The sequence below is a fragment of the Epinephelus moara genome, chromosome 12, assembly GCF_006386435.1.
Source record: "Epinephelus moara isolate mb chromosome 12, YSFRI_EMoa_1.0, whole genome shotgun sequence".
NCBI classification, from domain to species: Eukaryota; Metazoa; Chordata; class Actinopteri; order Perciformes; family Serranidae; genus Epinephelus; species Epinephelus moara.
The window spans coordinates 14,786,011-14,800,097 of record NC_065517.1 but is presented as its reverse complement, the minus strand read 5'-3'; the positions used below and the strand labels follow the sequence as shown (position 1 = coordinate 14,800,097).

General features: G+C 38.4%; 1 protein-coding gene across 2 annotated transcripts; it reads right to left on the bottom strand.

The window, feature by feature from the left end:
• Positions 1-687: 687 nt before the first annotated feature.
• vgll2a (vestigial-like family member 2a) lies at positions 688-11,121 on the bottom strand. Of its 2 annotated transcripts, none has more exons than XM_050058994.1 (4): positions 10,897-11,121; positions 8,886-9,123; positions 6,134-6,631; positions 688-3,055 (listed from the first exon to the last, which is right to left on the bottom strand). In XM_050058994.1, exons 1-4 carry the CDS (start codon positions 10,972-10,974, stop codon positions 3,006-3,008), a joined length of 864 nt encoding a protein of 287 aa, XP_049914951.1. In that variant the 5' UTR covers positions 10,975-11,121; the 3' UTR covers positions 688-3,005. The 2 variants fall into 2 exon arrangements, with proteins under 2 accessions (XP_049914951.1, XP_049914953.1); XM_050058996.1 differs by having other exon boundaries at positions 690-3,267.
• Between the last annotated feature and the right edge of the window lie 2,966 nt (positions 11,122-14,087).

Genomic DNA, 14,087 nt, shown 5'->3' with positions numbered 1-14,087 from the left:
GTCCGCTACTTTCAGCCATTCTCCAAATATGTTTCACAGTAGAAAAGTGTTTGTCAATCAGTGATTTGATATGATATGACAGTATTGCACGGGGTGCAAAACAATTTACCTCCACTTTCATGAAGAACATCAGGGAATTGTTTAGCATTCTTTAGCAGTAATTTTTGTTGGTAAATGTGAGACATTAGAATCGCACATATCTGCATCTTCAAACCATAAACAAGGACATGAATTTAGTGATGTATGTCTATTACGTTTGTGCGGGGTACTGCTGTGATTGGTAGAGCTCACAGAAGGCTGGTCAAAATTGCGGCAGGTTGCAATGATTTGGTTGAATTTGCGTTACTTGTTAAGATCGCGAATTCCTGGTGGGACTGATTTATCTTATTTTATGTTGTGTTCCATTTTCCTCGGAAGTTGGAGGTCAAAGCTGGGAATGATGTCACAGCCGAGTTGATTGCATGCCAGTACAACAAGTCGAAAAATGGAGATGGTAGCGATACCAGTTCTAGCCTGGTTAGCCATTGTTAGCAGTTGATAACAACCCATTAGGTTGTATTTTGCACATAAAAACACTGTAGCAACATGTCTACAGATGGAAGTTGGACGGGACTGTGTGTATAATAATGAGACACAAACAAGACAGAAGCTTAAAATTATAGATTTTTTTTAACATTCTCTTTTGATACTTATGTTATTCACCTTGTTAAAATTTACCAACATAAGTTACTATCGACCAATCCCAATCAGTAGCACACTGGATAAACATCAGAGTGAGAAACATTGCATAAATTCCAAACTATGATTCCTCTATTGTCCTATCCTTTTCAAGCTCAAGAAACTGCTGCATATGATTAATATCCATCTAATGAATTGAATGTAAAATAGTGGTCAAACAGTGACTAACATTCTTGGATAATCTCATGTTTTGGGATTGTTTCCAGTAACTTCCACAGTGTGTATTTACACAAAACTTTAGTGCAGTCTTAGTTTGAGTGGAACTCTTTGGGTACTCTGAGAGAGAAACCTAAATAAAGATCCATATCTGCCTAGCAACAGGGACAGGCCCCCACAACTATAGCAGTAAAATATATATTTTTAGTTTCTTGCACCATTCTGGCTCCAGTGAAAGTGGTGGTCCTCACAAAGAAATCAAAGATTGTGGTCCACCTTAAGTAATAAAGACAAGCATGTGTGTGTGTGTGTGTGTGTGTGTGTGTGTGTGTGTGTGTGCGCGCGCAAGCAGGAGTGTGTTCACTGAGTTGAAGAGCAGTTGTCGTTGACAGCTGCATGGGAGTAGGGAGTGAAAGAGTCAAGTGGCTCCAAATAGCCGTCATACTCCTCATTCATCAGGGGAACCCCTCCCCTCTTTCTCTAACTTTCAGCAGTCATTGGTGTGAAGTTTACATTTCTTTTGTTGACACAGTCATTGCAAGGTTTTTTTAATCTCTGCTTTCACCATAAAATGATGTCTCATAAATACCCAGAACAAAGAGATTAGCACAGTCCTTTCCAGTCTGCAGGTAGTATTATTCTGCTGCTGATGTGGACACACTCTCTGTTTACCCGGTTTAGCCCATCAAACAATTTTTAAATTAAACAGAAGTTGATGACACTCGACATTGATGGTCGTTCTTCAACTGCTGCAGCTTTTCAAACGTTCATTGTTAAAATTCCAGCAACACAGAATATTCCTAACACCTGAGGTCGTTTTATCGACAGCAGTATGCATTTCTTGGTTTGTTGTGACATCAGTTGTGTTTGTATAATAAAATGTCGGTAATATGACCAAAGTAAGCAGGTGTGTGTACAGTTTGAATAACATTTAAATTAGGGCTGCGATTAATCATTTTATTCATAATTAATTAATCCATTTTTTTTTTAATTGCATCATTCATTGTTTAATATATGACCTGGAACAATGAGATAAAAATGTCCGTCGTAAATTCCCAGAGCCCAAGGTGACATCTTTAAATTGCTTGTTTTGTATAATCACCAGTCCAAAACCCAAATTTGACTTTCAAATCACCAAATCCATGCTTACATCCCAATCAGTGTAACATCTTACTGAGACAAGTGTGTCCCAATTCCATACTTCATATAAACAGTATCCGTATGTTCAACTGCCATACAAATGGACATGGTTAGCATGTGCCCTAATGGACATTAGTCAAACTGACTTTTCCACTTTTAATTAAATTTCACAAAGAGAAAAACAAAGACTTTGTCATTTTTTCCTGTTTTTTTTTTGTTTTTTTTACAGTTTTACTGTGGCTGTCTCACCAGTGTATTTTATTTTCTGCAGCTGTCAGCAGCTCCCCCGTTTCCTTTTTGCATTGCATTGAAGGACAATAATGTACATCAACTGTACACTTGTAAATCAAGAGGTTCGTAGACAACTTTGTATGCGTACTGAGTTTTGAGTAGTTTATCTTCTTTTAATAAGTTTAAAACCTGCTTAGAGTTTGTACACATGTAATGGAGACACAGCTTAAGTTGTTTGCAGCTGTTGAAACACTTTGTGAAATCATAACTTAAATATCTTTTGTTATCAGTCAAAACTTTTTAATTTAATGTTTACAGTGCCGTAAAGTACTGACAGTGTTTTTTTTTGTTTTTTTCCAGTTGACATTGAAACAATACTCCATGTAAACCAAAGTGTTTGGACTCCTTCTGCCCTCGCAGTGGGCCAGATTCTTGCTGTGCAGCCTCCTCATCACCAACACGGCCTGTCCTCCAGCCATAACACTCCCAGTGTCTGTTGCCCAGTTGTCCCAGTGAGGCAGGTCCTGCCAAGTCCTTCAAGCGCTTGTCTTTGGAGTTCAACAACACATGTCTCTGTCCGTCTGTCCCCAGACTTTTTCCAGTTTAGGAATGTTGTCCCTGCCTGTTACAGAAGCACAAAGAGTCTTGTCTTTGTCCACATCCGTCAAGATCAGATTCTCTCTCTCCTCTGCGAGTCCGCTTTTGTTTCCACGCTTGTTTTGTATCCACACTGTCTGCATTCAGCTCAGCAGGGCTGCGCTGCTGCTGCACAGTCCGCCGTAGCACCGAGCTGCAAGTAGACCAGAAGCAGTTACAGCACAAAACTGCCGTCTGACTGATTTTCAGTTTCTCTGTCAGTCATCCAATAACAGCAGAGCAACAGAGTAGAGCAGGAGTGAAGCAAAGAGGCTACAGCTGAAGTAGGAGTGAAGCAGGAGGGGAAGAGTCTCAGCAGTCTCTAAAACCAATACAAATCCTTGCTCTTATCCTGTGCCTGCAGACCTGAGAGTTGAGGAAAGAAAGGAGGAAAAGAATAGCCAGTGGAAGAAAAGAAAAGCAAGAAAAGGGAGATTAGAAAAAGAAGCGCAAATGTCTCGTTGATAAAAGCGGTCGGAATTGCCCGAGGCAAAGAGGGGATGAAAGCAAGACAGCAACAGAAAAGGAAGTTGACAGCTGGTGTTAAGGTGCTGATTGACAGTCAGTTTGTTGATTCAAACCACTTGTGGTAAGTTGATCTGAGGCAGGGGAAAAAAATCTTCATTTAAATCTGATTTTCACACTTTCAAATTGTTACTTTGCTACGTGGTCATACTGAATGTCTTTAATGCTGCTTTCATTTAAACACTTCAACAACAATAATTAATTCTCTGAATGGTTGTGCATTTGACAGTCAGGTGTTCGCCCAAACTAGCGCGACATTTTCAGTGTGATGTAATAAGGAAGAGAAAAAATGCATCTAACGCTATCAGTGATGACCGATACCATCTTAACCTTGATGTTGCTATTTGCAAAGCTTTTGCCCTTTTTTTCGCTGGTAATTTTCACATCTGTTGAAGACAAAGTGACCGCACACTAAGCTTCAATCATTTTAATGCTTCGATCACAATTGTTTGTTCTCTTGAGAATGTGTAAACGATGGTTATACAGTAAAATCGTTCATTTACTAGACAACTCTTTTTAAAAAAAAAATCTAATCACAGTTCAAGCTTGTGATTTATCACTACAATTAAATTTATCTTTAAAATTTACTTCCGCAGCACAAATGAAACATAGCCTGGAAACGTACAAAATCATAGATTTTTGTCCAGCTCAATCACGGATTATACCATCGGATGGAAGTCAAAGCAAATCCAGTTCCAACACCTGACACTTGTTTGATATTCTCCATGTTGTAATCTACTAACATAAGTTACCAGGGTTGGGGAATCCCAATGAGAAGCACATTGGATACCAGGAAAAATCAGATAAATTCCAGACTATGATTCCGTTTGTTCTGCTGCGTATCTGAAAATTAATGGCATCTCATGAAATCAATTTAAAACAGTGACATAAAACCTCATGTTTTGGGGATGGTTCAAATAATTTCCACAGTTCATTTAAAAAGAGAATTGATTCATAGTTACACTCTGATTTTGAGTGATCTCACCTGACTGAATGATATAATCTACAAGAGTAAAACCAGAGCAGTGCTCCAGCAAAATTGTTTTTAATATCTCAAATATTCTCCAAATATCCTGAGTATACACCGTGAATGATTGCAAGGTATTGCAATTGCTACAGTGTATCTGCTCAGTGATGGATTCCATGGTCAATGGGACATCATTAAGATTTATCTACAAATATAAAATCTTCTTTCCTCGTTCAACCTTTTTGTCTTGTAACCCTTTAAAACAAAGTTTAGTCAATTTGTTAACCTCTTGTAGATGTTGTTGCCAAAAACCTTGTATATCAATGTAATTGTTAGGAGATAGGGTTGCTCAGCACATATAATATTTAATTTTTTACATTTACAGTGTTTTCTACTAACATTGTTAGGAAAATGAATGTATCTGACAAGTTGGAAAAATGTTATTGAACATATCAGTAAAATATTAACTTCACAGATTTCATCTGTTTTCTGCCTAAATATATCCTACTTTACAATACAATATCCGCTTGTAGTGAAAATTGCATTATTAAACTTTTTAACAGTTATAATTATGCATTTACAGCATTTGGTTAAGATTAGAGAAAGTTTGTTGTTTGGTTTAAAACATAAAAGTTTACCCACATTTGATTCATTAGACATGGTTTATTAATATTTAACTAAAACCAGACTTTTCCTATTGTTAACTAAAGTGCGTTTGTTGCCTAAACCTAACCACAGACGAGACTGGATGTGAACTTTGGTTTCTCAAGCAATAGTCCTACACTTACATTTGACAGCAAAACTAAATTGGGAAAACAGTTCGTTACTTTGTAAGTGTATGGTTGGCTGAGCCGAGCTGAGAACACTTAAGACAAAGCGTGATTGGTTTAAGAGTTTTGATTGGAATTGGCTGATGGCTTGTCAGGTCTCTACATTACCTTCTTCCACCAAAAATACCGTGTGTATGCTTCTTTGTTAAACGTTGGAAACCTGTTAAAACAGACCAGAGAGAGTATTTTCTGGTGTCTTACATTCGATGTCGTGAATGTGCCAGAAAAAAGGTTAGTAAACAGCATAAAGCAGCACGGAGGCCAGTGAAAATCTCATACTTATTCAGTCACTCTCTCAAACTTGTTGCCATCTAATTTTAGCACAATGTTCGAGTGCTGCTTGGACGAAGTGTCTGCCCATCATTGTACCATGCTGACAAAGGGTCTAAAATTATTGTGTCCACCCAGGTGTTGTATTTCTATCACTGCTGATCAGAGCCGATTAAATATGGAGCCGTCAAACACTCGTGACTACCGCGAGTCATTTGTCCCAGGAGTGAATGCTGATTGTAACCTTTTCCATGAATACAAAGGCTAGATGTTAGTGGGTGTTAGTGGGGAATGAGGCTTTAAACAGATCTAAGATGCTAAAAGACAGTCATTGAAGAAAATTACAAGAATAAACTCAATAGACTACCAGCCAAGAACTTTTCTTGACCAAACTCTGGTGTTTGATTAGATTGAAACTCTCACAGTGGCATGAAGCAGAAAACCATATGTTTTATCGTACGTTTGAATGACAACAGATGGTGTCATTCTGTTTCTCCACAATTTTACTATTGTTAATTTTGTCTAGTCTGTCCATGCATGTCTATCCACCTTTGTTTTAAGCTTTTCCGCATTTGAAGGTTAGATTATGTGCCGCACAGATTGATTTTGGGTAACGTTTAATGTTAGAAATTGACAGTACCTGTGTCCATGTTGAGTCCAATCTCTGCTCCAGCTCCAGTGAAAGCGCCACTCCAGGTTGAACCTGTCCCCGACTCCCCCTTCCCTCCCAGGTCACAGGGCGAGGCGCTGGGTCCGGGTACTGAGCTGCCGGATGTCAAACGGTGATGAGGCCTCACAGATGGCACCAACAGAGAGCCGTAACGCGGGTCGAACGCCGAGCCGTACATCTCGTGAACCCCTGGACGTGGGTATGCTGAACCCTGGCTGCCTATAGCGCCCCCTAGTGAGTAAGGATGATGATGGTGATGGTGGTGGTGATGGGTTGGGTGCCAGGAGTCGGGGCTGGGCTGATGGAGGTGGCTGTGCAGGGAGGCGGAGGAATACGGGTCCCCAGGGAAGGGGAGCTCTGTGTGGGGAGCTGACAGAGCACTGCCCAGCGTGGAGGAGACCGAAGGCTGGTAGGAGCTGTTCCAGAAAGACGGAGGGAAACTTCTGTGGCTCATAGGGAATGATCCATCTGGGAAGACAGAAATTCACACTGGTACGTTATAAAGTAAGCGGGTTTACTTTTCCTTGAAATAGTTATCGAGTTCGCCTAAAGTAACTCATTGTTTAAGTTAGAATTTTAGGCTGAAGGTTCAGTCCTGACCTAGAAACAGTTAAAAAAGAAATTCTTTTCACAAGGTCCTCTTATTTTCTCCTAAGCTTTCAGCCATATATTGTGGACATAATACCTCATTTCAAAACAGTTCCTCGTTACGATATAATTCATCTCTTTGCATAACTAATCAAGGCTGAATCTATTAGTCAACTCATATATGACTATATGACTATATTTGACTGAAATAATTGGCAACTTTTTTGATAGCTGATTGAAAAATGCTGGTTATATTGTTATATTTAATCATAAATTGATTATTTTGATGTATTTCGACTGTTGGTGAAAAAATCTTGCAATTTGAAGGTGGGGAAAATTGTGATTAGTATTTCTCTGACAACTTTAGACAAAACAATTAATCACTTAAGTCAGAAAATAACCCCCAGATTAGTGGATAATGAAAATAGTTATTAGTTGCAGCCACAGAAATAATCAACACAATTTTAAGGTCATGTTTTGTAAATGCAGAGATTTTGAAAGAGAGAGCATACTGCATATCCACATGCAAACTAATAACTTCAATGGCTTGGAAAAAAAGGGTCTCTGTTCCAAAATTGGGCAAAGTATTTAAACTCAATTAATAACAGCAGTTATTGACAAAAAGCCTGCCAACCACTGCGAAAAAATGTGAGGTCGCTTTTGCCTTTTTTGTGTCTAATTGAATGCAAAAGTCGTTAGGTTACGCAAAGGTGCTGGAGTTGAGAAATAGCCGTGAAAGGATATGAAATAAAAAACAAGTTGGCTGTTAATTAAGGGGTACTGATTTGTTTTTGATTCACTAAAAAAAAATTGGAAAGACCTATAAAGACATTAATTATCTTCTGTATTAGTTTTATCATCCCATTTTATTTATGGAAATGGCTATGTTTGAACGTTGGGATATGGTTTTATTAAAGCACCCTGTAAACTGTAGCTGAGCATCAGCAGTGTTATGTGCAACAGTATGAAGTCTGTGATAACGGCAATGACACTAAAAAGAATGTTAAAGAAAATTCCTGGGAAATCCTGTCGTGAAAATTAATTCATATACCCTTTAGATATAACTAAAAACATGCAGCACTCCAAATGATGAGAAATAAATTAACCAAAATAAGTAAAGACAAATAATCCGGTTTGAATCACTCAATAACTAAAAAATGGTTAAAATATCATACCTTTCTCTGCGTTCCATAAAAAAGAATCTTCCTTATAGCAACATTTCTCCACATTCTATAACATATCTGCCACGTGTCATTTTCAGTAACTCACTATTTGACTTTACATTTCCTTCAAGCACAAAGTCAGAGGTGGAACAAATGGCCAGCTGAGTAACAGCCACCACAATACACAAAAACTGAGGACTGTAAGATGTCATCGTTCTCCAGCTGGTATGATACCACATATTTATAGATGTCATCTAACACTATAGAAACAAGACGGTTTAATTGATCACGCTCAGTATTACAATGGATGGGAAGCCCTTAAACTCAGCTCAGTCCAGTGTGACATTTTGATTTGATTTCACACAAATTTAAATGCAGTTGTATACAGATTCATTCTGGTTTCAGGGGAGAGTTTTAGTATCCCAAAATATTCCAAAAGCCATCTCTTTTAAGGTCAAATTAAAATGCACTGAATAGGAGAGCAAAATTAGAAATCAACAACTTCAGATCAAACGTGCAACGGCCATCAGAGACCAACATCAGTGCAACTCTGCAGCAAAAAGTGAAGATTTTAATGTCAGATCTGACCGAGGCAAGTAAAGAAAAACACCACCAGTCATATCTATCTTACTTATATCTTTGCATGACAATATTAAGCCAAATGTTACCTGGTGGAAATGTGAGACAAAGGCAAAGTGACTGGATCCTGGGAAGTGATTTTAGCCGTCAACAGGCTCAGTCCCACAATATCATAATCATTAAAAAATCAAACACACAACAGCAGGAAACAAAATAGCGCACAGCTTTAGCACAAACACACCATAATCTCCCCAATGCAAAGCATTTTATAAGTTTTACCGGTGAAATTTAGAGTCCCAGTGATGGTCAGAATTGTCTTTCAGTAGCTTTCCCACACTGACGGACACACACTGAGGGACAACACTTACACACACATACAAAGACACACACACCTCTTACGGCCTTGTGGCTGCTTGAGGCAGGGTATGAAGTTGTGTGGCTGAGGGCTCGGCTGAAGTGTTCATCCACCACGGCGCTGATGTCTCCCTGGAAGTAAGTGAAGAGGACGCAGCGGGAGCTCAGGTACTCGGCTCCCGGCGGCAGCTCCTTGTCTTCCTCTTTGATCGCCGGGGGGCCGAGCCGGCTGCCGCTGTCCTGGGGATCTTGCATTTTGGTATACAAGGCCAGTTTCTAAGAAATCACATGCAGATTTATATATGTGTCATGAAACTGTGTGTCCCGTCGGGCAGAGATGCACAGATATTTGTGAGGATTTTAGATACTGTAAAGACCTAAATCAGTATGTGACAACTGACCTCTTAACCCCTAGCTTTTTTTTTTCTTTTTCAAGACACAGCAGGTGTGTGGCAGCAGGACATAAATCCACCTAAAGTCTTTTCTATCTATTTATGTACAAACTGACATGGGTGATGATAAGCTAATATGTTAACCCAAGGGTGTGGCTTCTCTAAAAAATTAAAAGTATGTTGATATTGGCGGCTTTTAATGTCAGTCTCAGTTACACATAATAGTTCCCCTGTCTTTTAATTTTTCACTGTATGATTGTATAAAATTGCAGTACATGGATATGCTGTTATGTAGAGTACTATGGATGTTTTAACATATAACTTTACGCCCCACTGCTGCTGCACAAGATGACTTAAAACCCTACAAAGTGTTTCACTGTCACCTTACTTTTTTATTTCCTTATATAGGCTAATGAATAGAGAAAAAAAATCCAGATTGTGGTGCTTAAATTATTTGGATATAAAATTACTTTAAGTTACAGTGAAACATGGAACTTTAAAGTAAAAAACAAATATTTTGATATGACAAAACAACTGATAATAATAATCTTGTGTAATCTTGCTGTGTAGTGTGGGTGAACTGGCTGATCCAGAGCCTGTTTAGGTGACACACAAAGTGAGTTTTGGCACTATGTGAAATATGCCTGGATGTTGACTGAGAGGTTTTAAGAGAGTGAAAAAAGAGCTTTAACAGGTCTGGAAAGGACTCACAAAAACCTGCTGCACTCAGACTGCTCACGGGAATGAAGTCTGTCACAACTGTGACATGAAAAAATGAAATGAATAGGTCCATATTATGTTTTTATTTTGCAATTAATGCTACAATTGTGCTATAAAAACCGGTATCAACAAGAAAAACTTGGCAAAAAATGGGTTTTAATCCTAACTGCTGGGCTTTACTCACTCTACAGTGTAACATTAGGAAGAAATTAGATTTAGATTGAGCTGTTTGTAATTTATGGTGGATTAGTTATGACCACAAACCAAAGAGCCAAGCTCTGCAAAATTATAAAATTCTTCAGGGAAAAACTTAAAAAAAACATTTTTAATTCTTGTATACAAACTCAGGAAACGTTTTAATGCACGAAATCTTCCAGTTTCGACTTGAATAAAGCTCTTTTTTATTTTTAAAAAGGTAATAACTTATTTTATTTGTACTTTAAACTCACTAAAATTAGCCTTAAGAGAAGGAACAATCTTTTCACCCTTGTGTGAAGTTGAAGACTCATAAATTAGATAAATATCCAAATAAATGCAAACGAAGTGAGCCGAAGACGCAAAACAAAGTTTAACATTCGCTTTAAATGTAAAGCTTTACGCACTGGATGAGTTCCTCTCCGCAAGTTGCGCATAGTCCCTGGCTCCTTTTTATGTTGTTATGATTTACTGAAGGCTATATTTACAGAGATTTATAGGATATAAAGTGATGTTAATGACTGTTGGAGTTGAATAATTAAGTTTTATAAATATATAATCCATAGTTTATGACAGTGTGGACAGTAGTTGCAGCATAATCTCGTCTATGGGTATGTAATTAAATTTTAGTTGGAGTTTTAATTCACAACAAATATTAAAGTTTTCGGTACATTCACAGTGCCGATATAAGAAGTGAATTAGCTGTTTAAAAATCAGTTTATAAAGAGTATGTGATCCATACCTGGTGGTGATAGGGACTGTAGGAGCTGAAATAAGGTTGAGGACCAAACACTTGGTACATCACATCCAGGCAGCTCATGGCGAAGAAATCACGGAGAAGAACCAAGCTTCATTTAGAGAGCAGGTCTGTGCAGACGGAGAGGAAACGGTAATCCCGGCGGTGGAGGACACAGTGGACAGTGGAGACGGTCTCTCTGCTGCGCTGCCGCTCTGCGCTCTTTACGCACTGGGCGCACCGAGGGGAACCCCCTCCACCTTCCACCCTCCTCCCCTCCACACACCCAGCCTGACGCCTCCCTCCCGCCAATCACAGGCCAGAGCTCCACCTCTGCCTTAATGTGCTTTTAATTACGGTACACGAAATCGTCGCGTCTATGAAGCTGTTAACTCAAATATCTACTGAGAAAACCGTTGCTTCAGTAGCCTTAAACATTTTAACATTTATATTTTTGTTAGTTTAACAGAAATGTTGCTGCATTTAAATGCTATTATGTTTTAATGGACACCATGTCAAAAATATTTTCCATATATTTTCATTATTTTTGTTCTTATTTAGAGCATAACATTGCATTCTTGACCTTGGAAACAGTAGTGTGGCCAAATAAACGTCACTCAGAGGTCCATTTACTAACTTTCCAGAGCTTTAAACCATATGTACAGTAACATTATTTTGCCCCACAAACTTAATCAAATCTAACTAAAGCTAAATATTGAATACCTGATGCAGCTCCACTTACACAGTTTGGGATTTTGCTCCCTTGAAAAATCAATTCACTCCTTCATTCTTTTTCTTTATACCTTATTCATTTTAGGTCATTAGATGCTTTGGACTGGACAAATAGACACTAGAAGAAAAGCAGGAGAGCTCCTCAGTTTTTTTATTTTTTTTATTTTTTTTTGTTTTGTTTTTTTGACATTTTTGTAATTTTACTCGGAAAGTTCAGAATTTGCATTGGGGCATGTTTGGGATAACAAATGGCAGCTGTTACAAAATGGCGCCATTCAGTCCCATGCTACTAATCAATATACCAACTCTATTCTCCTTTCTCCCATTGAGTTTGATCAAGTTTGTATTCACACTAATGACACTTGAGGAGTGGCAGAAGCTGAATACTTTAACTGTCATTTTTCTTTTCTGTGCTGTTTTTCATAATCACAAAACAACTAGTACGCACAGATATGATGTCAAGAAGGGAGCGTCAAGATAATGAAATCACTTATATGAGGAGATACGATGCATGGTCGCTGAAGTGATCTAAAACTGTGGGACGCCCCAGGCGAGGAAGCCCATTAAGGCCCCTGCCTTTTGCTTTGACACCAAATTGTTCACCATCATCTTGTTGGTCAACTCTCCTTACTCTCGTCACGTGGTACATAAATTCTGATCCTGATACTCTGTGCTGTGACTCTGCTGCTGAGACTTAGTTTTTAATTGTAGCGACCATCGTCCAACTACCGTAAAACTTCAATAATAGTCTGGGCTATTATTTGCTTAAATCACTGAAATCAACAGGCCTATATTTGGGACAGGCCTTTAATTCCTTTCACACAAAACTGTTTCTCAGCAAAAATGTTAAATACTGTCAAATTGTTTGTTTAAACCAGTATGAATATTGTTTAAAAATTAGCCCTCAGATAATATATCAATAATGAATCATTCGATCTAGCTTCGATAGACAGTGCATCAGAGAGAGGGACAGAGTGACAGCACTTGAGGATTACGGCAACCGGCATATCGACACAACACAACTTTATCCTGTTAAAACAGTACTCCAACTTGCAATAATTTTTATGAAAAACCCTTTTGATTGTTTTGATCTGGGGACACTTACGGACTAAAGGAATATGAATAACTTGCAGGGTAATCAAGGAATGGACACATAATTTGAGGTAGCCAACAATCAGATTTTATACATCCGAAGAACTTCTATAAAAAAAGTATCTGCTTGGCAAACAGACCAGGCTTCTAATTGAGACAGGCGCTTATTTGTCAAAATGTGCAGCCACACAAAGTTAGAAAAAGGAACTGGGAGTTTCATTGGGACTAGGCTTTTAATTGAAGTTTTATAGTAAGTATTGATTAAAAAGCAACATGACTGGAGATAGTGGGTTAAGTAATGTAATCGGTGTATATCGCATACCATATAACACCAGCAACACAGACCACCGTGGCTCAACGTCATTGCAAATGTGCCTATATCTAGCCATCAGGGGGCTAATGTTTGCCTCCCCTGTGGGTGCAGCCCTGCGCAATCAGAAAATCATCAGTGCTTGTTGTTTGAAAGAAAAGGCAAATTTTTATATAACTGATGTCAGTTTGAGCAGTTTACCGATCAGTGAGCATGGCAGGCAATAGGTTAAAGTACCACATGTTCATGCTATAATTTTACAACTGATTCAAAATGTTATATCTGATAGTTGGTGATCATTTTATTTTTGCAGTGTTTATTGAAGCTGACGTTAAGTTTTTCTCGTATTTGAAGCCGCAGTAAAGAATGTAACAACTGGCACCTACTGCTAATTGAAATGAGTAAACAAATCAAACTGACCAATGAGTGGAATGTAACGTTATGAAGTCCCACAATCCCTCAGTGGCCTCCCCAGTTCTGGAGGTCAAAGGTCAAATAGTTTGTTCCCAGTTTGGTGCTATTACTAGAGGTCAGAGGTCACCAGCAGCTTACCCAGCAATTACTGAGCTTTAGTACAGGTAATGGTGGGATTTAACTACAGACATTTACTCAAGTACAATTTAGAGGTACATAAGTATTTTTAATATTGTGCTACTTCACACTACTAATTCACACCGTCTCAGAGGGAAATATTGTACTTTTTACTCCACTACATTTACCTGACGTCTTGAGTTACTTTGCAGATTCAGATTAATATCATTATTTATATCATAAAATGTAATCAACTAATACATAGATTTATTATTGTAGATTTAGATACTTAACATTAGTGCATCAATAGTCTCTATATACAGACTATAACGTGACCAATCACGTTTGAGCCAGCTGCAGTTGCTGCCAGGTTAAACGTCTGTGCGGTGAACTAACGAGGCGGACCATAATTGGCGTCACTGCAAACTCTGAATCCATCGCAATGGTTCAGCATATTTACTTATATATAAATGGAAGTCGGAAACGGAAATTCGCCTCCTCCGCCCAAATCAAACCGGAATGCCAAAAAATC